Source organism: Crotalus tigris, unplaced genomic scaffold (assembly GCF_016545835.1).
Source record: "Crotalus tigris isolate CLP2741 ecotype Arizona unplaced genomic scaffold, ASM1654583v1 scf7180000018055.714482, whole genome shotgun sequence".
Classification (NCBI taxonomy): domain Eukaryota; kingdom Metazoa; phylum Chordata; class Lepidosauria; order Squamata; family Viperidae; genus Crotalus; species Crotalus tigris.
The window spans coordinates 297,518-321,805 of record NW_024096798.1 but is presented as its reverse complement, the minus strand read 5'-3'; the positions used below and the strand labels follow the sequence as shown (position 1 = coordinate 321,805).

At 45.5% G+C, this 24,288-nt stretch overlaps 2 protein-coding genes across 8 annotated transcripts in view; both read left to right on the top strand.

The window, feature by feature from the left end:
* The window catches only part of DVL3 (dishevelled segment polarity protein 3), a 74,229-nt gene extending 65,622 nt beyond the window's left edge, over positions 1-8,607 (top strand). For 2 of the 3 annotated variants that reach the window (XM_039347209.1, XM_039347208.1), the window contains 2 exons: positions 7,042-7,434; positions 8,091-8,607. In XM_039347209.1, coding sequence (XP_039203143.1) covers positions 7,042-7,434; positions 8,091-8,122 — 425 coding nt within the window. In that variant the 3' untranslated portion in view covers positions 8,123-8,607. Of the gene's footprint in view, positions 1-7,041; positions 7,461-8,090 lie in introns of those variants that run through there. The other variant, XM_039347210.1, reaches the window with a different exon arrangement.
* A 7,705-nt stretch (positions 8,608-16,312) lies between these two features.
* AP2M1 (adaptor related protein complex 2 subunit mu 1) overlaps positions 16,313-24,288 on the top strand; it is a 45,654-nt gene continuing 37,678 nt past the window's right edge. For 3 of the 5 annotated variants that reach the window (XM_039347207.1, XM_039347205.1, XM_039347206.1), the window contains exon 1: positions 16,314-16,465. The gene's annotated coding sequence lies outside the window, so the exon portion shown is untranslated. Of the gene's footprint in view, positions 16,466-20,508; positions 20,528-24,288 lie in introns of those variants that run through there. The other 2 variants (XM_039347203.1, XM_039347204.1) reach the window with 2 other exon arrangements.

The following is a 24,288-nucleotide window of genomic DNA, read 5'->3' as shown; positions in this document are numbered from 1 at the left end:
CCGACTAGAGGAGGTGTGGCTTTGTATGCTGCCTGCATATGGTGGATGGAGCTTTGCTTGTTGGCGGGGTACAGTTGCTGGCATGCTGCGGACCAGTGCCGGGAGTTGGGGACCCCTGATTTAGAGTCTCTCTTTAGAAGTGACCAACTTTAAAGAAAAGATGTAAGGTGACACTCCATCCAAAATCTCGATTGGGGAAACAGCCTCTTCCTTCTGGACACTCAGGTTCCCTCTTAACCAATGAATGAGTTTAGCTTTTGACCATTGAAAAAAATCTCACTTGCTGCATCCTTATTCTAGATTGGTCATTTATTCCAGGATATCCCTATGGACCTTTGCCATTCATTCATTCATTTATCGCCCATCTTGTATCCAACAACTCTGAGCGGCTTACAGCATATAAAAACTAAAAAAAACCATTAAAACCATCAATCATAACAGAAAGAACCCAGCAGGTAAAATAATTACCAGGTAAAATCATTAACACAAGAGGGCAAAAGAGGGAGCCGGACACACGGAGGAGGGAGGTGGGGGTTAAGTTTTAATTCCTTAACCGTCCTCCAGTATAAAGCTGCCCCATTAGGAGCTTTTCAAAGCTGTTCCTAAATTTGTGAAAAAGTCGTGATTGCGAACTGGATTGTTCCCTGTGAGCTGAAAGCCAGAAATATATTATTTATTTTACTCACACATGGGTGGCTCCAAGCGGCTTACAAAATTAAAAAAAAAAAAAAATAGAATAAAACCCCGTAACATCTCTCCCTCAGTGGCAGCAACAACACAGTCAAATGAATCGCTTGAGTGGCCCCATTCGTGGACCCCAGGCCCACTGACAAAAACCACGTTTTTAAGAGACTTTTGGAAAAGCAATCGGGTGGTGGCCAACCGTATCTCGGAGGAAAGTGATGTTCCATAAAAAAAAGGGCCACCACCGAGAAGACCCCTTTCTGTGGTCCCACCAGATGAGCATCCCTAATCGATGACCATTCCTGTAACATACTCCATCCAGGTGGGCCAGGTAGATAACAGAATAACAGAGGTGGAAGGGATCCTGGAGATCTTCTAGACCAGACCTGTCAAACACAAGGCCTGGGGGCCGGATGCGGCCCGTGAAGTGGTTTCATGTGGCCTGCGAAGCCATCCTGGAAACAGTGAGGGAACTGCCCCCCGCTGCCTTGGCCCTGGCCCAGGCCGGCCGGGAGCCAATGCACAATTTTGTGGTGGCCATCTATGCTGAAACGCATTCAGTCTTAGCTCCACAAGGCCGTCTGGAAACAGCGAGGAACCAGCCCCTGCCGCGTCGGCCCTGCCCTCTGGGTGCATGCTGGGGAAGTGTCACCCTTTGTGAGGAATGAAGAAATGCACCATTGCCTGGAAGTGGCCAGCAAATGGCCCTCGCCTACTTCACATATCTGGCTTGATGGGCTCTGGGGGAGGGGTTTTGGCAGGCAGCGGGGCGCTCTCCTTACGTGCTGAGAGGCTGAGCCGGGTAACACAAATCCAAAAAGAAACGCAAGGCCGCCCAGCTCCCAGCCTGCCCAGTTTCAGCAGGCAGCGGGTCGCTCTCCTCACAGCGCCAAGAGCTGAGCCGGGTGGCGCAAATCTGATGAGAAGTGCAATGCTGCCTAGCCCCCAGCCTGCCCAGTTTCAGCAGGCAGCAAGGTGCAAAGTTGGCGAGCTTCGCACCCCCCCCCCCGGCTCAACCACTTGGCACTGTGAGGAGAGTGCCCCGCTACCTCCCGAAACCGGGCAGGCTAAGGGCTGGGTGGCATTGCGCTTCTTTTTGGATTTGTGTTACTCGGCTCAGCCTCTCGGCGCTGTGAGGAGAGCGCCCCGCTGCCTACCGAAACCGGGCAGGCTGGGGGCTGGGCGGCATTGCACAGGTAATGTTGACTCTCACACTGCTCATGGCATCCCCTCCCCCAGAGCTCACCAAGCCAGATATGTGAAGTAGGTGAGGGCCATGAGCTGGCCACTTCCAGGCGATGGTGCATTTCTTCATTCCTCACAAAGGGTGACACCTCCCCAGCTGCATTTCTTGCCTGTCTTTCTCCCTCCCTCATCTCAAATATTTTCCCACCACTCTGTTCTTAGGAAGGAAGGAAGGAAAGAAGGAAAGGAGAGGGAGGGTCTGAGGGAATTCCTGCCTTCGTTCTGCCCTGCTGCCCTTTCAACATCCCCTTGCCCCCTCCTCCTGGCCTATCCTGGGGGTCTCCCACCCTATTGCTAAGGAAGCTTTGGATACAAAGCCAGGTCTCCTTCCATTGGGAGGGAATGGGCCTCCCTCTGACTTTGCCCTCGTGCCCATCATGAGCAACCTCGCTAAGGAGAGCAAGCACAGCAGCAGCAGCCTTGAGGACGTAAGTGCAGCTGGGTGCCCCCTTGGGGAAGTGGGGCTGGGCTTGGTGCCGCAGGTGCTCGAGGGCCAGGCTGGGCATTTGACCTCTGTTGCCCAGGGCTCTGGGCAGCTCGCACCACCATCCAGCCCCCCCCCCCCACATGGCCTGAGAGGAACAGTGAGGCTCCTCCAGTGGGCCATGCCTTGGCACTTGCCCTGGTCCCACCCCGTTCTGCCAGAGACCCTCAGATCTGTCCCACTCCTGCCCAGGCCCCCACAGGCACCCTTGACGTGAATGATGTAGAGCTGGCCACGCCTACCCACTAGGCCACACCCACTCATCCACACCCACCCAGTAGGCCGCACCCACCCTGGCCACACACCCCCACGCCCCTCCCCAGGGCAACCGCAATGCTGATGCGGCCCTCAATGAAATTGAGTTTGACACCCCTGTTCTAGACCAACCCGTTGCTCAAGCAGGAAGCCCTATACCATTCCAGACAAGTGGTTGTCCAGTCTCTTCTTAAAAACTTCCAGTGTTGGAGCATTCATAACTTCTGGAGGCAGGTTGTTCCACCGAATAATTGTTCTCACTGTCAGGAAATTCCTCCTTAGTTCCAGGTTGCTTCTCTCTTTGGTCAGTTTCTATCCGTTGTTTCTTGTCCTGCCTTCAGGCGCTTTGGAGAACAGCTTGACTCCCTCTTCTTCATGGCAAACCCTGAGATATTGGAAGACTTCTATCCTGTCCCCCCTCGTCCTTCTTTTCTCTAGAGAAGCCGTACTCAATTCCTGCAACCGTTCTTCATATAGTTCAGCCTCCAGCCCCCTAATCATCTTCGTTGCTCTTCTCTGCACTCTTTCTAGAGTCTTAACATATTTTTTAGATAGTGGAGACCAAAACTGGATGCAGGATTCTAATAGGGGAGAGGCATTTCTTCAAATCGTCTGACTTCAAGCCATGTAAGCCGTCTAGAATTAGACCCATGGTGAGAGAAGTAGCAAATAAAGTTTAACGAATTAAATAAATACATGCAGGTGGATTGGGTAGATGGTGGATTGGTTTCCGTTCACTGGGAAATAGCAGTGTCAGATTTATTTATGAAACATGGGTAGCAAGTGAATGAACTCCATCACCATTAGGAACAAACAATATAGTACATGTGAGCAATCTGTTAAATTAAAAACAAGAGACTTTTAAGTCAACACTGATCTTTCCTTTCTTATTTTCTGTCAGCTGCCCAGAGTCATTGGTGAGTGGGCCGAGCTTAGACATTGGAGGAAATAAATGTAGGTGAATCTGTTGAGCAATGATGGCGAATAAAGCTATAGTTTGTAGCAGGGCTTCATTAAAATCAGGTTATAGGGCGAATCTCCTGGTTTTTAGCCTGGTGCCATCACTGTTAGACCGAAGTGGCTCTCCATTTTAACAGCCCTTTCAGCGGTCTGTCTATTGTTCCAACTGGAATGTTTTACTTGTCATATGATTACAGGTAGTTTTCCACACAACCATGGTTCATTTAGTGCAGGGGTAGGCAACCTTGGCTCTTTTATAACTCGTGGACTTCAACTCCCAGAATTCCTGAGCCAGCCATGCTGAGGGGAAAGGGAGAGGTTTCCAAGCTGAGCCATGCTGCCTCAGGAATTCTGGGAGTTGAAGTTCACGAGTCATAAAAGAGCCAAGGTTGCCTATCTCTGGCCTAGGCCTAGGCTGCTTTATGACTCGTGGACTTCAGCTCCCAGAATTCCTGAGCCAGCATGGGGGAACTATAGCCCCCTCATGACTCGTGGACTTCAACTCCCAGAATTCCTGAGCCAGCATGGCTCAGCTTGGAAGCCTCTCCCTTTCCCCTCAGCGTGGCTGGCTCAGGAATTCTGGGAGTTGAAGTCCACGCTTCATAAAAGAGGCAAGGTGGCCTACCCCTGCTTTAGTGAATGTTCGAAATTAAATTGACACTGAAAAAAGTGACCTAGGACCATTTTTCACACTTACGACCGTTGCAACATCCTCACAGTCACATGTTCAAAGTTCAGACGGTTGGCACTGATTCATATTTGTGACGGTCGCAGCGTCCCTGGGTCACGTGATTCCAAATTCAGATTCTTGCCAACTGGCTCGTATTTATGATGGTCGCAATGTCCCAGGGTTGTGTGATCACCATTTGCGACATTCTGACAAGCAAAGTCAACGGGGAAGCCAAATTCACTTAACAAGCGTGTGACTAACTTAACAAGTGCAGTCATTTGCTTAATAGCTGTGGCAAGAAAGGTTGTAAAACGAGGGCAAAACTCACTTAGCAAATGTCTCGCTTAGCAGCAGGAAGGCCGGCCACAATTGTGGTCCGTAAGTTGAGGACTACATGTATTTCTTTTTCTTCAATGTCTCATGGTTTTTAAGGCTGTAAGTCACTTTGGGTGGCTTAGAGGAGTGGAAAAATGGAATGTGAATGTTGGCTTGTTAAAAAGAGAGAGAGTGAGAGAGTGAGAGAGAGAGAGTGAGAGAGATCCTTTTGTTTTCAGCCTGCTTCCAAGCGGGCAAAGAGTTCAAAGTTGTTGTTGTCCAAACAACTTGTGTATTCTTGCTGGAGAACATGCCAAGTCATTGGCCTGTACTTTCTGCAGTGCTCACAAAGAGCTGTAATTCTGTCCTAGAGAATAGATGGACGATGCCAAGGTTAGCCTAACTCTAATCATTTCATCATTTTATTTCTTGGCTCCTTTTTTCTGTTGTGGTGTACCCTGGAAAAAGTTGTTTGATTCACAGCATCTTTGTCTGCTCTGGCTCCAAGGATGGGGTGGGGCACAAATGTCTTTATGTTCTGCTTCTGAGGAATAGAATAGAATAGGATAGGATAGGATAGGATAGGATAGGATAGGATAGGATAATAGGATGAGATGGGATAGGATAGGATAGAATAGAAGGATAGGATAGGATAGGATAGGATAGGATAGGATAAAATAGGATAGGATAAAATAAGGTAGAATAGAATACAAGGATAAGATAGGATAGGATAGGATAGGATAGGATAGGATAGGATAGGATAGGATAATGGGATGGGACGGGACGGGACAGGATGGGACGGAACGGAACAGAACAGAATAGAATAGAGCTGGAAGGGACCTTGGAGGTCTTCTAGTCTAGCCCACTGCTCAAGAAAGAGCCGAGGTGGCGCAGCAGTTAGAGTGCAGTACTGCAGGCCACTTTAGCTGACTGTGTTCAGCAGGTCAGCGGTTCAAATCTCACCGGCTCAGGTTGACTCAGCCTTCCATCCTTCCGGGGTAGGTAAAATGAGGACCCAGATTGTTGGGGGCAATGTAAATATATATATATATACATTGCTTACTGGTGTACACCGCTTAGAGAGTGCTTGCACTTAAAGCGGTATATAAGTCTCATAAATAAATAAATAAACCTACACCATCTCAGACAGGTGTCCAGTCTCTTCTTAAAAATCTCCAGTGATGGAGCGCCCACGATTTCTGGTGGCAAGCTGTTCCACTGGTCAATTGTCCTCACCGTTAGGGTTTTTCTCCTCTGCTTCTCTCTCTGATCATTTTCCAACCATTGTTGAGGGCATGCACAGGTGGTCCTCGACTTAACGACCACAGTTGAGCCCAAACTTCCTGTGGTTAAGCGAGCCATTTGTTAAGAGAGCCTGGCTCCATTTTGCGACCTTTCTCGCCACAGTTGTTAAGCGAATCACTGCAGTTGTGAAGCTAGGAACGCGGTGGTGAAGCGAAATCCGGGTCTCCCGCTGACTTCGCTTGTCAGAAGGTCGCAAAAGGGGGTCGCATGACCTCGGGACACAGTAAAACGGGTCTTAAGTGTGAGCCAATTGCCAAGCATCTGGATTTCGATCACACGGTCCTGGGGGTGGCTGCCGAAGCCGTAGCTGTGAAAAACAGTCCCAAGTCCCTTTTTTCAGAGCCGGGGTAACTTTGAGCTGAATGAACCATGGTAAGTCAAGGACGGCCTGTATTGGGTAATTTTGGCAGAGAATGCGGGATTTCTGACTTGGTGTAGCAAAGCAGAATGTGTATTTAGTCACTGCTGGCTTGCCTCTTCCCACGGAGTCCCCCAGCTTAAACATGGTAAGTCTTCTAAATTCAATATTTCTTTGAAGATGGGTGGACTTCCAACTCCCAGAATTCCCCAGCCAGCATCGTTTATACCAGTGGTTCTCAACCTTTTTAATGCCGCGACCCCCAACTGGTCGTAAATCGAGGACTACTCAACCGGTCGTAAGTCGAGGACTACTCAACTGCTGCAGCACCGTTTGCAGAAGGGGACTTTTGGCGGGCTCAGCAGGGCAGAGACAGCCTGGACAATTCCTATTGGCTTTTCAAAGCCAATAGAATTAGACTGTATTGAAGAGAGTCTATTCTATTGCCTTTCAAAAGCCAATAGAATAAAAGGGAGTAGCACAGCTAAGGAAAAGGGGAAAAAAATGGCGGACTGCATTGTTTGGCGACCCCCTTGAAATGGTCGTTTGACCCCAAATGGGGTCGCGACCCACAGGTTGAGAACCACTGGTTTATACTCTCTTATAATCCCTCTAAAGTGGAGAGATTGCAGAGGGAGGGATTACAAGAGAGTATAAACGACGCTGGCTGGGGAATTCCGGGAGTTGGAAGTCCACCCATCTTCAAGCTGCCACAGTTGAGAAACACAATCCTCTAACCCCTCTGAATTGTTCCTCCTTGTGCAGGAAGCCGCAGCAGCGGTTCAAACCGCAGTGGTAGCGAGAGAAGGAAGGACCGAGACCCCAAGGCCGGGGAATCCAAGTCAGGCGGTAGCGGCAGCGAATCCGACCACACCAGCCGCAGCAGCATTCGGCGGGAGCGAGCGGCCAGCGAGTGCTCCTTGCCCGCCAGCCAACGGAGCCACCACTCCATGGCTCACAGCGTGCGCAGCCACCACAGCCAGCAGTCTTACGGCCCTCCCGGCCTCCCACCTCTCTACAGCCCTCCCATGCTCCTGATGCCACCACCCCCTTCCACCCTGGGACCACCCGGGGCTCCCCCGGGCCGAGATCTGGCCTCGGTGCCCCCTGAACTGACCGCCAGTAGACAGTCATTCCGAATGGCCATGGGCAACCCCAGTGAGTTTTTTGTGGATGTAATGTGAAGATCCCTCCCTCCACCCCTCCCTCCCTCCCTCCCTCTGCTTGTTTGGGCCCCCCCAAGTTGGTTTGTTTCCTAGAAAGAGCATATGTCTCTTGTCTCTCTCTCTCTCTGTTTTGTTTTGGGTTTTTTTTTTTTGACTTGGTATTTGAGGAAATCAAATGAACTAAAATAGCAGTCCCCAACCTTTACAGTTTGATGGCCCGGGGGGGAGGGGGTTGGGGGGGGAGGGGAACCGTCCTGCCCCTGGTGCAAGCTGAGCTGTGCACACGTGTGTGCGCCAGCCAACTGCTCACGCGGCCTGGTTCCAGATGAGCCACATAGTGGGCTGCGGTTGGGGCGTGAGGGACCCCCGAACTAAACTGTTTGATTCTAATCTCTCCCGCAAGTGTCTCCAGCAGCTTCTCCCGAACAACACCCCCCCCTCCGTCCCCACCTGTGATTGCAGCAAAGAACAGCCCTAACCCAGCTTGTATTTTTACCTGTTAACCTGCACGCTAACCCATTAATCCACTACCTGCTCCAGGACCTCTGCCGCTCGCCCGTTGTTGTTGTTTTTTTTCCACGCCGCCATCCCTAAACGCCTGCCCTCTTTCTCCTCCTCGCCCCTCTTGTGTTCCTCTCTGCCGAGCAGCCAAGAATTATGGGGTCTTTGACTTCCTTTGAGCCGGCCAGCCGTGGCGTGGGGAGAGCCGCGGCACGTGGTGGTGGTTTGGTCCCTCCTGCTGTCCAGGAGGAAGACACAGAGCCCTTTCAGCCTGCTTAGTTGGAAGATGTCCCTCCTTATCCATCAGCTCGGGAGGGAAGCAGGGCTGAGCTCCCAACTGTGTGTCCCTCTTCGCCAGCAGCAGCAGCCTGGTCTCTCCCGCGGGACTCTTGAGATGGACCTGCTGAATGGTGGCGACCTCCCCTTCTTCGCTGAAGCTGTGCTCCTCAAATTGGGATGAAGGTTTTCCTGGGGAAATGCTGGAGGCTAAACTTGGTTTTTTGGGATGCCTGATGTCTGGAAGACGTCCAGGGGGAGAGGGCCAGGACACTGTCTCCACGCCAAGGCTAGCTTCCTCAAGATATCCAGAACGGAAGGACCGTGGCTTTCTTCTGGGAAAAAAATATCCTGTAACACCATTGAGTAAATGCAAAGGAAACTTATCCAAAACCCAGGGTTGCTTGCTTTTTGGAACACCAGCGATGACCGTGAATCACACGTTTGGGTTACGCTGCTGTTCCTGCGCCAGTGGATGTATCAGTAGAATTCTCTCTGCCACCACTTTTTTTCGCAGACTTAAAACAGTCTTCCATCTCTATTCGAGATGTTGAGTTCCTTCCCATCACCCGTCTTGCCCTCTTTATTTCGTTTTAAATCCCATCATTGGTTCTTTCCCTTTCATTGCTGGGTGGATCGGCACCACCTTCATTCCTTTTTTTTTTTTTGATCAAAACAATCCCAATACAAAGAGGAAAAAACAACAACACAATTATCCCTGAATGGGGAGGACTGACTTCTGAGAGATTGCGTAAGGGTTTGACGCTCTTTCGTTTCTCTCCCTTCCTTAATCCCTTCGGCATGATTTTTCTGGGAGTCACAAAGTTTTTCTGGTTGTATGTAGACTTTTTTTTTTTTTTTTAAAAAAAATAGTACTGGTCGCAGAATGCAACTTCCGCTTCCTGCCTTTAACAAATCAAACTTCCTCTCGGTTTTGAAGTGGGACGATCTGGACAGCGGCTTTTAAAATCTTCCAAGGCAGGAGGGCGATGATGCTTATTCCTTCTAAGTGGCTAGCACATCCAAGGGAATAATTATTGCACAAACAACTGAGATTTGCCAGCCAGGTATTCCAGGTATTGCTCTCCGACCTCATCCCGCCGCTGAAATACGGACACTCAAATTCTGATCCTCAAGGGCTGGGTACCCGCAACACACTGAAGCACAAACAAAAGATTCTTATGACTTAAATCTTGATGACTTCGTGGACTCATCCAAGTAGCTTCCTTATTCTCCTGGGATATTGCTGCCTTACTTCCTAGTTCGGCATCAACATGGATTTCCTACTGACCTATCCAAGCACTAACCAGGTCCACTCACTTAGTTGCTTGGAGATCAGCTAGGAGCTGCCACATGCTGTGATTACCCTACCCTGCTTTACCTACACTCATACGTGGTGTGACTCCATCTAAGGAGCTCGTTTGTGGCATTCCCCCTTTAGTGGTGGGGGTTGGCTCTTGCTTGCCTGCTTCCTGTGCAGGATCATGTCATGGGTATGTGGTCCAGAGTTCCTTTGCTTCAGTGTCCATCTGTCAAGCCTCACTGTGAAGAGCGAGTCCGGAGACCCCAACACTCAAGAGCGACACTTGGGGAACTTAAAACGATGGCGGTTAAACCCAGCTGTTTCTTGGCCTTTGAAATGCCATAAGAGAAAAAGTGGAAGTGGCATTTACTTTGCAAGAAAAGAACTCATAGGTTCCACCTCTGCCAGGAAAAAAAAAAAATGCCATAATCATGCCAAGTGACTTTCTAGTATATCTGGCTGCATTGTTTTGGTTTTTTACCTAGAGGCAAATTTCTGTTTGGTTCGTTTGGCTAGGTTTTGGCCTTTGTACTGTGTTAGGAGTGCACCTAAACTGCTCTACAATGAATTCCCCCCCCTCCCCTTAGGTATGGTGGGCATGGCCATCAGTCTTGCTGAAAGGTGTGGGTGTGGATGTTTTGTGAGCTCTCGTCCCTTCTGTGAGATGCTGCAATTCCAATAAGCCTACGTTCTTTGACTGTTAGCCAAGAATAATAAGTAGGTGTTTTATGGTGAGCCTATTTGATCCGGCTGGCCTGGCCTTTGTAGAACCATAGGCCAGAATTTGCTGGTCTAAGGCCACATCCAGTCCAGCACCTCTCAGGTTCCCATTTCACCTTCATTCCTGCTGTGTTTGAATAGAATACCCATCTTTCAGTCTGACCGGATGGTGGGGAATGGAAGAATTTATGTTCCTTGCAGACGGCTGGTCATTTACCTTCTTTTAGAGCAGGGGTCTTCAAACCTGGCCCTTTTATGACTTGTGGATTTCAACTCCCAGAATTCCTCAGCTAGGCACACGTGCCTGGCTGAGGAATTCTGGGAGTTGAAGTCCACAAGTCATAAAAGGGCCAAGTTTGAAGACCCCTGCTTTAGAGGGTCATTGAGGCCAACACAGGTAAACCTCCAGGTGGCCTCAACGACTCTCTAAAAGGAGGCAAATGACCAGCTGTCCGTAAGGAGTATAAATCCTTCCATTCCCCACCATCCAGTCAGAGCTGAAGAAGTTTCTGGGATGAGAAGCGAAACGTCTTCAAAGAAAAACAAGAAAGTCCAGTTGCCTCCTGAAAAAGCATCTTTGGGATGACTGACCCGGATGACTAGAAATCTCCACAGACCTCTGTCAGTCTGTTGTGAAGTAGTGAAGGAAAGGAAGGGGCTGGGAAACGGTGCTGGCTGACAGCAAAACTATTACAAATAGTCCTTGCCTTACAATCCTTCAGTGACCATTTGAAGTTATAACGGCACTGAAAAAAGTGACTAATAACCCCGTCAATGTTAACTATTGTCGCAGCATCCCCATGGCCACGGGTCAAAATTCAGACGTTTGGTAACAGATAATGTAGTATATATGATGGCTGCGTTGTCCCCCAGGGGTGGTGTGTGATTGCCGTCTGCAATCTTCCAGCCGACTTCCGACAAGCGAAATGCATGGAGGAAATCAGATTCGCTTAGCGACCACGTCCTTCGTTTAACAAGTGGGGCGATTTGCTTAACAGCCGTCGCAAAAAAAAAAAGGGAGAGAAAAAGTCACAAAAGTGGGTGTGACTCACTTAGCTGCCTTGCTTAGCAACTCAGATTGATTCCAGTCGTGGCAACTTGAGGACCACCTGGTGTTTTTTTTTTGTTTTGTTTTGTTTTTTAAGTCGGGGAGAGGAGTAGAGTTGGTGTAGGGGGGGAAAAAAAGTCTCTGTGGTTTTGCCCTTTACGCCGGATTTGCTTTTAGGATTTAGAACTTCTACTTTCCTTCTCTTTATGGGTGAAGGAACAGCAAATGTTAGGCCTAGGCGAGGGGCAGGCAACTTTGACTCTTTTATGACTCATGGACTTCAACTCCCAGAATTCCTGAGCCAGCATGAGGGAACTATGGCCCCTTTATGACTCGTGGACTTCAACTCCCAGAATACGTGAGCCAATGTGGCTCAGCTTGGAAACCTCTCCCTTTCCCCTCAGCATGGCTGCCTCAGGAATTCTGGGAGTTGGTCCATGAGTCATAAAGTGGCCTAGGCCTAGGACAGAGGTAGGCAACCTTGGCTCTTTTATGACTTGTGGACTTCAACTCCCAGAATTCCTGAGCCAGCATGGGGGAACTATGGCCCCCTCATGACTGGTGGACTTCAACTCCCAGAATTCCTGAGCCAGCCTGGCTTAGCTTGGAAACCTCTCCCTTTCTCCTCAGCATGGCTGGCTGAAGTATTCTGGGAGTTGAAGTCCATGAGTCATAAAAGAGCCAAGATTGCCTACCTTTGGCCTAGAAGAAGGGGACAGAGAAACCCCACATAGTAAGTGCTATCCTGAAAGTCCTTTGGTTAAGTGCAAATCCCACACTAGGTCCTCTCCCTTCACTGTACAAGGATTGTGCAATTCCGTTCACACACTTGCATTCCCTGAGGCTTTGAAAATTGTCCTCCGGGTCAACAGTCATATATATGGGTTTCCTTAGACTCAAGGATTATGTTGTTTTTGTGTCGTTTTTAAATGTTCTGCAGTTTCTTTGTCCCCTTTCGATTCACAGTATTTTCTTTCAGGCCATCACCCCTAATTTTATCTGCTGCCATTTTTTTATGTCTCTTTTGCCACAAAGGCAACCTTGACAACCCCCCTTCACACACACACACACACACACACACACACACACACACACACACACACACGTCAACCTCACCCCTCCATCTCTGGCTGGTTCCTTCCCTTTGGTTCTCTTCCTTCAACTTTGGTGCTACCTTCCCATCACGCATATTGCCTTACCTCCTCTTTCTTGGTTTTATATAAATTGAAAACTTCCAATGTGTTTTTATTTATAAAATAGTTTTATTGGACTCCACGCTGGTGTGTGCTTTTTTTTTCTCGTTCCCCCCCCAATAAAAAACCACTTAACCCCCCAAAACCCCATCTGCCCATTTCAGACACTAGTTCACAAAAGGTGACTCTTCTTCAGGGGTCTCCACAGAACGTGGCTAAGAAGCAGGTCAAAATATGGCCAGATGGTGCAATTGAAACTTCGACGTCCTCTCACAACCACCACATATATTGTGGACTTTTCTGCTCCCTTGATTTTCTAAAATAGATTTTTCCCTCTTTCTGTTTTCATTCTGTGCTGATGAATGAAAAAAAAAAATCCATTAGGTAGAGAAAGTCATTTTGGCCTTCGGGCCCTCGAGTATGAGAATGAAAAGGAGGTTTGGAAGAATGATTTGAAAAACTTGACTTTTATTTCCCAGAGGGGCTGTTATAGAATAAAGAACAAAAAAGGAATAGTGGGGAGGAGAGACGAAACCACAACACTGGCTCTTTCGTACGCTTTCTGTGATGTTTGTTGCCTTCTTTAAAAGCGTGCTAGGTGGCCTTGAAATGAAATAATGCCTAATGCATAAAACAGTGGTTCTCAACCTGTGGGTCGGGACCCCATTTGGGGTTGAATGACCATTTCACGGGGGTCACCAAACAACGCAGTCCGCCATTTTTCCCCCCCTTTTCCTTAGCTGTGCTACTCCCTTTTATTCTATTGGCTTTTGAAAGCCAATAGAATAGACTCTCTTGAATAGAGTCTAATTCTATTGGCTTTCAAAAGCCAATGGGAATTGTCCAGGCTGTCTCTGCCCTGCTGAGCCCGCCAAAAGTCCCATTCTGCAAACGGTGCTGCACCAGTTGAGTAGTCCTCGACTTACGACCGGTTGAGTAGTCCTCGACTTACGACCAGTTGGGGGTCGCGGCATTAAAAAGGTTGAGAACCACTGTGCTAGAGCAGAGGTCCCCAACCTTGGTCACTTTATGACTTGTGGACTTCAACTCCCAGAATTCCTCAGCCAGCATGGGAACTGAAGTCCACACGTCATAAAGTGGCCAAAGTTGGGACTTCTGTGCTAGAGGGATATTTTTTTACCATTTTGGTTCTGCTTTTGATCATCTGTGAATTTGAGGAAATCTCAACCTGGTCTCAACTCAACTACATAGACCAGATCAGGGGCCTTTAAACTTAGCCCTTTTATAACTTGTGGACTTCAACTCCCAGAATTCCTCAGCCAGACACGCTGGCTGAGGGATTCTGGGAGTTGAAGTCCACAAGTCATAAAAGGGCCAAGTTTGAAGACCCCTGCAATAGATGAAACCACAAATGAATTAAACACATCAGGCCTGCGTAATATATACACTGCAAAAACGTAGCCATGTTATTGTGTTGCAGGAATGCATCCATTAGCTGCTCATTTAATTTGGCTAACTTGAATCTCTGGCATCTGAGTTGAATATGGGGAAAGATGCTCAGTTTTGATAAATTAAGTCATCTTCCCCAAACTAGTCTTTCAGGAAGATTGGGATTAAAATTAGTGGGCTGGACTAGAAGACCTCCAAGGTCCCTTCCAACTCTTGTAATTCTGATATCCTTAAACAAATAGGACATTTAATCAAGTCTGGCAAAATAATTTAAGCATGTTTGTATGATTTTTTTCTTCCCCACTTGATGTTTTGATCTGTTTGCAAGAAGTACAATCTGGTGCTGATCAGAACATGCCAGATGAAGCAGAGGACGGCAATTTCTTGTGATCATGTATTTGAGAAAATTTATTAGCTACTTTTACAGGGGGTGACCCTTTCACAATTGCCTGCTCATTGTTTTAACACAACTTTGTCTAATCTAATGAAAGTCCCCGAACAGAGCAATCTGAAGCACTTTGGATTATGTTAACACCCAGGTATCGTATTTGGTATAAAAGTTAAAAGTGATCTACATTTTGGCCTAGTTCACACAGCAGGCTTAATAAGTGGAAGGTACAGTGTAAACCAGCTGGATCTGGTTAGGGTTAATCTTAGTTTTCTCTTGGCTTAGAATCTGGTGCAGACTGGTGACTGAATTAACCAAACTTGTTGCTTTTATGATTTAATTTTTTTTTTAATAAGACAAAACAGAACAAAGCAACACATAATACACATACACACACAATATGTACCTCCTTTTTTTACAGCAATTACGTAACGGTAATCTAATATTTACATTTCCCCCTTATTCTTCTTTAAATATTTGTCCTTATAGCCCCATTATTTCTTATTTACATTTTTCTTCCTTCATGTGTACACATATTTTCACTTTTGACCTTTCCATATTTATTCTCCTCTATTATTTCTAGTCTCCAACCAGACATACACCTTGTTCCATACGATATAATGCTCTGTATCTTCCTTTTCTTTTATCTCTTTTGTTAATTTGTCCATCTCAGCACATTCCAAGATTTTTCTTATTACTTCTTCCTCTGATGGTATATTCTCATTTTTCCAGCACTGTGCATATGCTATTCTTGCCGTTATTATATGTAAAATTAAGTACCATATTTCTTTACTATATTTTCTATTTAAAATACTCAACAAAAAGATCTCTGGTTTCCAGTCTACAGGTTGGTCTATTATTTCTTGGATCCATTTTCTTATTGTAGACCAGTATTTTTTTGCAACTGGGCATGTCCACCATAGATGATAATATGTTCCATGTACTTTTTTACATTTCCAACATGTTGGCAAGTTATTCTGGAACATCTTGGCAAGCTTTGCAGGTGGAAGATGCCATCTATAAAACATTTTCAGCTGGTTTTCCTTGAATGCCACTGACAGTCAATTTTATATTTATTTCCCATATTTTTTCCCATTTCTCCAATTCTATAGTATATCCGAATTTTTTTGCCCATCTAATCATTGTGTCTTTGACAACCTCGTCTTCCATTTTATATCTCAATAGGTATTTATATAAATTGCTAATTAATTTTATTTCTGTTCCATGTATAATTTTATCCAATTCTTACGGCTCTTTTTGAATTTCATATTATTTTTTGTCCTCTGTATAAAAAAAATAAAAATAAAATAATAATAAAAATCTCAGCTGCATTGTCCTGGGGTCATGTTCACCTTTTGTGACCTTCTGACAAGCAAAGTCATTGGAGCCTGATTCACTTAACCTGGTTACTAATTTAAATTAGTAATTTAAATTAGTAACCATCTTACCAATTTAATAACTGCAAGCGATTCACTTAACAAACACGGCAAGAAAAGTTGTAAAATGGGGCAAAACTCAACAAATTTCTCAACCATAATAAATTTTGGCTTCAATTGCAGTCGTTAAGTTGAGGACTACCTTAGTCACGCTTGGATGTGGTTTGTATGCTATTTAGCCCACATATACCAGCGAACACACTGCAACAAAAATCACGTATGGATGTACCTTAGGAACACACATACAATTTTGTGATTTTTTACTTATCGAATTTATTGGCCGCCCATCTTACCGCAAGGGCAACTCTGGGCGGCTTACAATATTTTTTTTAAAAAAGGTTAAAACTATACAACGCCTAGATATAACACGAATAAAATACGATCAAAATACAAACACTGAAGCCACCTCGCGACCGAGAAGCCGTGGCACGCCTGATTAAAAGCCTACCAAGACCATGAGGCCTTGCGCGTCGACCACATTTCGACCGCGATGCATGCTGGTCTCAGAAGTCTTTTCCTCAGCGCCGGGCTTCCTTCGCCGGTTCTTTAACCGCCCCACACCCAAGTCGCTCTCCTCCACCCACGGGATAGGCGCATGCGTTCAGCGTGCCGGGCGTGCCCCGCGCATGCGCCCGGGGCCGCTGCTGCAGTGATAACTGAGGGGGGGCGGCCGCCATCTTACCAGTCGGCGGAGGGTGTGAGGGTTGGACGCGGCGGCTCCCTCTGCTGCTGCCGTCGGTGGGACCAGGTGAGTCGGGACGTCGAGCGCCCCGGGGAGGAGGAGGCGGCCTCGCTTGCTTCGTCTGAGGCAGGCCGGAAGGGGTTTTCCGTGGAGGCTCGTTCCGCCCGCCCTTGAATGAGCGGCGGCTTTCTCCCGCTTTTTTTTCCTTTCTGAGGCGCCGCTTCTTTCCTGGGGGGGGGGAGAGGGAGGAGGCTCGAGGCGGGCCGGGCCCGGGCAGCTGCGTGGCGCTGAGGGGTTAACGGGCTTGGGGAAGCTTGGAGAGGGGTGAACAGGCTTGGAGATTCCCCCCCCGAGTGAGTTGGGCCCGTCGCGTTTTCTCCGCCCGGCCGACCTGCCGGGGGTGTTGTGGGCCACGCGTGTCGTCTGAAGCGGGGGCTGGGTGGGGGTCAAACAGGGTTTCTCAGCGTTGTCTTCAGGTATCGGGTGGGGGACATTTCATCCGTCACGGGCGTTTTCATGCTTTATAAACCGCTACTTTACAGCGGAGATCCAGGCAGTAAACCCTGCAATCAGTAACCGCAGTCAGCAAAGTAAATACGACAGGATAGCAGAGTTGGGAGGGACCTTAGAGGTCTTCTAGTCCAACCCCCCTTCTCGAGCAGGGGGTTGGACTCGTTGACCTCCAAGGTCCCTCCAACTTTTTTTAATTATTATTATTATTATTATTATTATTATTATTATTATTATTATTGTTGTTGTTGTTATTGTTATTATTATTATTGATCATCGCACAGTCAGCCAGATGTTCAGACTGAATTTGGCATTTTGTCTACCTATGGAGTCCTTACCCAGGACCTGGGATAGGCAGATGTGGATGTTTGATGGTATTACAGATCTCCTCGCAGGATGGAAGCAGTTCCTAGTAAGGCTGCCTTTTGCAATTGACTAATAGTGAATTTGTCAATGCCAATGTATTATTATTATTATTGTTATGTTGTTGTTGTTGTTGTTGAAAAAGCAAAAATCTAAGTGGCTATTATTAAATGACCATCTATTCATTTTTGCAGTACTGATGTATAAGTGTTTAAAGATGGTTATGTGCATAGTTCACAATGGAAGATATTAAATTTACTTGCTTACCCTGCTTTTCTATTCAAAAATTGTAGTTGCATATAGTAAGTTTAAAATGAAACCACATATAGCACAGTTAAGATTAAGCTGTTGCAGATTGGCTTCAGAGGGAGGGCATGATATACAAATATGACAGATGGATATTTACTAATGAAGTATTTGGCAGAAGCAATGCTTGAACATAAGGGGAGTGGGAGTTAAATGCATCTCCCTATGTGTCATATAGGCCCATGTTTCAAACAGATGGTCAGGACTCTTCTCAGTGGGGAATTTTCAAAAAGCCCTTTCTTACTAATACAAGTAGTAGTTCTACAGATAGTTGGATACCAAACTTTGAAGATCTTTCTCTGTCAATACCAATAACTTGAATTGTGCCTACAAGGCTCTTGATAGTTCAGATCTTTCAGTATAATTCTCTCGCTGAGTAATGCATTTTGCACCACTACTAGACTATTTGCACCACTGGGCAGTTTTCAAGATAGCATCATATACGATGCATTGCAATTATAAGGGTAGATTGTAACCAGGACATCTGAAGAGGAGTTCCCATGAACATGGTAACTGTAATTGTGTAAATTCATCCTGGCAACTGTCACTTGTAAATCCACTGATAGCTGGTTATCAAGGAGCAGTCAGAAACCTCCTGAAAGAATGCAACTCCATGCGGGATCTATGCTCCAGCATCTAACACCTTGGCTTGTTCTCCCTTATTTATTCCATGATCAAGATTAAGCAGTGTTCAAGAATGCTTTTTAATTCCTTAAAATTAGAAGCATTGGAGCTCTGTGTCATCAGTATGCTGGTTGTATCCTACTTAAACTCTAAAAAAAAACTTGACCATTGCAAGAGTGTCTCCTAGACCCAACCCTATTACACAGTCCAAATGAATACCACAGCCAATGTTGTAAAAAGCTTCACCTGACCATTTTCATTCATTACCAGTGTGAGTCATTTACCACAGTGGTCAAAGAGGCTCAGTAACATATCATGGATAAAATCCTGATTTAAATGGGTCCAGAAAATAAGTGTCATCCAGGTATATCTGCAGTCACAAGGACATTACTTTCCCAATCATTTAAAAATTGAGAATTCTAGACCTACCTCTGATCAGGTATCTTACAGATCAAGGCAGTGCCTTTTCAGTATTGATTTTTAGTAGCCTCCTTTATTTTCCAACTTTTAATATGCTGTACAGCCCAGTTGAAAAAATTCTAAGCAATTGTAATAGTAAAAAACATAAGCATGTGCCACCACAATAAAATGTATACACGCTGGACTTAAAATACAATAGAATTGGTTAAAATGCTGAATGTTAATGTCCTTTAAGCATGCAGAGATTCATCTTATACTTAAAGCAGTGCTAATTATCCCCTGAATTGTGAAGACAGTCCCGGCCTAGCTGATTTAACCAGATTGGAGGGGCAAAGGTTAAGCTGACAAATGCAACTCTCATTTCCCTTTGCACTGTCCACTTTTGAGATCTGCAAGCTGAAAAGAGTCCATATGACAAGTGGTTGGGAACATTGCTTGCATTCCATCCTCCTGCCCATTTACATCATTGTGCTTATAGCCTTGATTAACTGAGCTTTGCTAGAGGGGTACGCACAATATGTACCCAGGTCATCTTTCTGCCCAGGTCCTTAGCTATATTGCCAGCAGATGAGGTGGAAAATTCCCCAAATGCATTTAAAGAGCCACTGTATCTGAATCCATAAGGCTTTGGGGTCAGATTATTTTATTTAATCTTTCAGCTCTTGTGATTTATAGCAACTGCTACAATCTAACATTTAACCAGAAAGTGCTTTTGTCCACGACAGTGCAGAGAAAGTAACTCCGTTTTCATATTGCTAATACCAGTCACGTATAACCAGGTCAAGCATAGGTTTTCCTGTAAGATGCTGAGGCGAGATGCTAATTGAGATATATTCATGGATGCCATAGCAGACATAAAATCCCAAGGTGTTCTTCACTGGGCAACCTTAACATGGGCCTTCAAATCCCCGAAGGTAGGAAGTCAGGAGTAATCCACCGCCACAACAGTAATCACTTTCAAGGGGATTAGGAAAAATGATAGTTCAACAAGGTGGATAGTGCGTTATGAATATCCCTGTACTGCTTCAGCCACCAAAACACAGCAGCAAATATTCAAAAATTAAACTATTGGATAGAACTTATGCTCAGTGAGATGAAATTCCTGTAGATTCCTAGCCTAAAGCATAAGGCTGCCCTTTTTGATATTTTGGTAAACTTATATTGATTGAATTTGGGAAATTAGACTTTGTTAGTAGAAATCTGCTTACATGCTTATGGATAAATCTCAATATGTATTTCTGTATATTTATCTTAACTGTTAAGTTTCAAATTAAATTACTCCTGGCTTCATTATCCCACTGCTTTCCTAAAACTGTCAGGAAGCTACTTAGTGTGTAAAACTGTTTTTAACTGCTCCATTGCATCATTTCTATTTGAATAATGCAGGGTAACAGTGAGTTTTAGGGTAGAATTTGCTTACTTTTCCCTTCAAATTATTTGTTACTAATAAGGAAAGCCCTTGTAAAGAATTAGCAACTGAGGCCAAATGATGTACCTGGAGGGAAAGATAAGGAGCCAAAGCAGAATTTACTCAGGCTACTGTTAGTGTTTGCTTATTTTACTGTTAGCGTTTGCTTATTATCTTTGTGGACAGGCTCTCTTTGCCTAATCAATTCAAAACCATTACGCCAGGCAAGAGGTAGAGTTGAAACACCAGCATGCAGAATTACTTGTGGTGAATCATTCTTTCACATTTAAACCCCTGCATTAAAAAACCTTTGTCCAAGGATGTCTAATTTTCAGTTTGGCCCTCACTTGTTATTTATTTGTAGAATGCTGACATAAAAGCAAGAAAAAAAATATCAGTAGTTTGGAGTATAGATGAACAATGCTGATTCCAATTAATCTGCGTACAGGTATTCCTCGATTTATGACTACAACTGAGTCCAGAATTTCTGTTGCTAAGTGAGTTGTGCCACATTTTACAATCTTTCTTGCCTTGGTGGTTAAGTGACTCTGGCTTTCCCATTGACTTTGAAGGTTGCAGAAGGTGATCAGGTGACCCTGGGTCATAGGTGTGAAAAGTGGTCATTAGTCCCTTTTTTTAGTGCCATTGTAACTTTGGATAGCCACTACATGAAAGATTGTAAGTCGAGGACTACCCATACTAGTACAGAAACTTGGAATATTTTATACTCCCTGTGTTATCGGTAGTGTTATCGATTGAATTAAACCCGAGTTCTACTGGCTGCTTCACTTAATATTAAAGAGTCTAGTTCCATTACCACAAAATAGTTTAATAAAGTTAAACTTCGTTAGTTTAACGAAGAGAAGGACAAGGGGGGACATGATAGCAGTATTCCAATATCTCAGGGGCTGCCATAAAGAAGAGGGAATCAAGCTATTTTCCAAAGCAGCTGAAGGCAGGACAAGAAACTAATCAAGGAGAGAAGCAACCTAGAACTAAGGAGAAACTTCCTAACAGTGAGAACAATTAATCAGTGGAGCAACCTGCCTCCAGAAGCAGTAAATGCTCCAACACTGGAAGTTTTTAAGAAGAGACTGGACAGCCATTTGTCCAAAATGGTGTAGGGTTTCCTGCCTGAGCAGGGGGTTGGACTAGATGACCTCCAAGGTCCCTTCCAACTTTACTATTACTACTACTACTACTACTACTACTACTACTACTACTACTACTACTATTATTATTATTATTATTATTATTATTATTAGGTCTCAAAGCAGTTCCCTATTGCTGGACAGCATTGTTAGCCAGGTTTTTCTATTGTCCAATTAAAATCTACTTCTTGGTAATTTAAACATGTTATGTGCCCAATGAACAGGAACAAGAAAGATGAATTTCAATAGGGTCAGAAGCAAACATACTACAGTATAAGTTGAGTTAGTGATTGAAGGATTCCTCGACAGCTTGTGTGACAGCACAGGTTGTGCGGCCTGAGTGAATTTTTTTTTGATACCACTACGATGCCTATGATCTCTTTTCTGTATTTAATCAAATTCGTTCTGCCTACTCTGACTTTCATTTCAGGCGGAACTACGAGGACAAAGGGTTCCTCTTTCTGATTTCTGGAAGAGTTACTGGAAAACATTAATCTGTATTTGATATGAAATAGTTCTTGGTAGGCATGTTTTCTGAGTCAGATTGCTTTTTTACCTTACCTCAGCAAAATTTAGACCTTCCTGTTAGCTATTTGGTAACTTTCTATAGAAAAAGAGTAATTAAAACAATCCATTGCTTAATCAAGAGTTTTCTAGTGCTGTAACTCTGTGGCTATAGTGGTTGGCCAGCTCATCTAACCAGATGTGTATTATTCTCAAAAACTGATGGAATGGGAAAAAGGGCTGGCTGATATTGCTTAGATCAGGGGTTCTCAACCTTGGCAACTTTAAGACTTGTGGACTTCAACTCCCAGAATTCCTCAGCCAGCAAAGTTGAGAATCCCTGGCTTAGATTAAGAAAAACTGTCTTAAAACAAATAGGGCAGCCTGATTTGATTATTGAAATGCAACTTCAGCTTTAGCAGGAGTGTTTAGCTAAGACCAGGGGTCTTCAAACTTGGTCCTTTTATGACTTGTGGACTTTCAACTCCCAGAATTCTGGGAATTGGAAGTCCACAAGTCATAAAAGGACCAAGTTTGAAGACCCCTGGTTAAGACCATCTACTTTTTCTTTCTTTTGACTTACTAGCTACGCTTTCTTGAAGCAGATTGTCATCCTAAGTGTTCGCTTAAACATTTGCCCCATTCTCATGGCATCTGGATTGAGATTAAAAAAACAAACAAACAAGTATAACATATGTCTCCTGGACAGAGAATTCACATAACAGTCCTGGAAATGGAGAACAGACTTCAGATACCTGGAACAGAATTGGCAGGGACAATTTAAATTTCAGGGGAAAGTCAGAAGGTTTGGGGATAGATAGATTGGGAGAGAGAAATGGAAAAAAAATATCAAAGAATATCTTGATCAGTGGTTCTCAATCTTTTTAATGCCCTGACCCCCAACCGGTCGTAAGTCAAGGACTACTCAACCAGTTGTAAGTCGAGGACTACTCAATTGGTGCAGCACCGTTTGCAGAATGGGACTTTTGGCGGGCTCAGCAGGGCAGCCTGGACAATTCCTATTGGCTTTTGAAAGCCAATAGAATTAGACTCTATTCAAGAGAGTCTATTCTATTGGCTTTCAAAAGCCAATAGAATAAAAGGGAGTAGCACAGCTACGGAAAAGGGGAAAAAAATGGCGGACTGCATTGTTTGGCAACCCCCGTGAAATGGTCGTTCGACCCCAAATGGGGTCCCGACCCACAGGTTGAGAACCACTGATCTTGATAGAAAGAAAGATGAATCATTAGGTCAAGAAATCTAGAAGAAACTCACAATGTGACGTATATTTATGTATTTAAAAAGATGCAGTATTCTGTCACAGAAGATGGAACAGAGGAAGCAGTGCAGATATGAAAATTGAATAAATCCCCAGGACTTATGGATGATGCCTCTCTATAAGGCTTTCAGAGAAATTCTTACCAAACTGTTAAACTAATTGATGAATGATTTATGACAACATTGATATAGCAGAAGATTTTACATATCTTTTCTATAGAGGGAAACGATCCAACCTGTCTAGAGTCACATGGACCTATCTCTTTATTGAACGTAGACTCTTAAGGTTTTTTTTTACGGCTGTCCTTGGAAAGAGGTTAAATAGCTTGATCAGACTGGATTGGTCTTGAAAAGATAATTTAGGATTCATCTTGAGTGCAGTCAATATTAACGAGAAAAGCTTTTGGTAGTTTAGAGGGGTGTTTTTATTTCAGGTCTAAAAGATAAATTGCGACTTGGTTTTACCTTTATGGATCCAGAGTAACTTCAGAGAATTATTCAAGCAATAGCACTTAGATTTAAATACCGCTTCCTGGTGCTTTACAGCCCCTCTCTAAACGGTTTACAGATTCAGCCTATTGACCCCAGCAATCTGGGTCCTCATTTTACCCACCTTGGAAGGAAGGCTGAGTCAACCTTGAGCCTATGAGGATCGAACTCCAGGCTGTGGACAGAATTAGCCCGCAATACTGCAACTTAACCACTGCACCATGTTGGCTCTTTAATTGCCTTTGGCTCCCTGTGCCCCACAGTTCCTGACACCCTAGATCAGCGGTTCTCAACCTGTGGGTCGGGACCCCATTTGGTAAGGCACCCGCCGGGCCCCACGCGCTCCAGCAACCCTCCCTGCGCCTGCCGGTCTAAGGAAAAGGGGAAAAAAATGGCGGACTGCGTTGTTTGGCGACCCCCGTGAACGACCATTTCATGGGGGTCGCCAAACAACGCAATCTGCCATTTTTTTCCTCTATTCTTTAGGCCGGCAGGCGCAGGGAGGGTTGCTGGTGCACGTGGGGCCCGGCGGGTGCCTTACTTCCCTTGGGCTGGGCCAGCTGGTGGCCCAGCTGGTGGTCGGCCTGCGCCATCTCTGCCGCTTGCCAGCTACACCTCGGCCGGTGCCGGGGGCGGCACCACGTATGCACGGCGCTCCTGGGCAGGGAAGGTCCTTGACTTACGACCGGTTGGGTAGTCCTTGACTTATGACCAGTTGGGGGTCGCGGCATTAAAAAGGTTGAGAACCCCTGCCCTTTGGGGTCTTCTTTCTCCTTGCTCACCAGGCATCCCTGGCCTGGGCCTTTGTGAGGCAGTTGCTGGCAGCACAAGTTTTT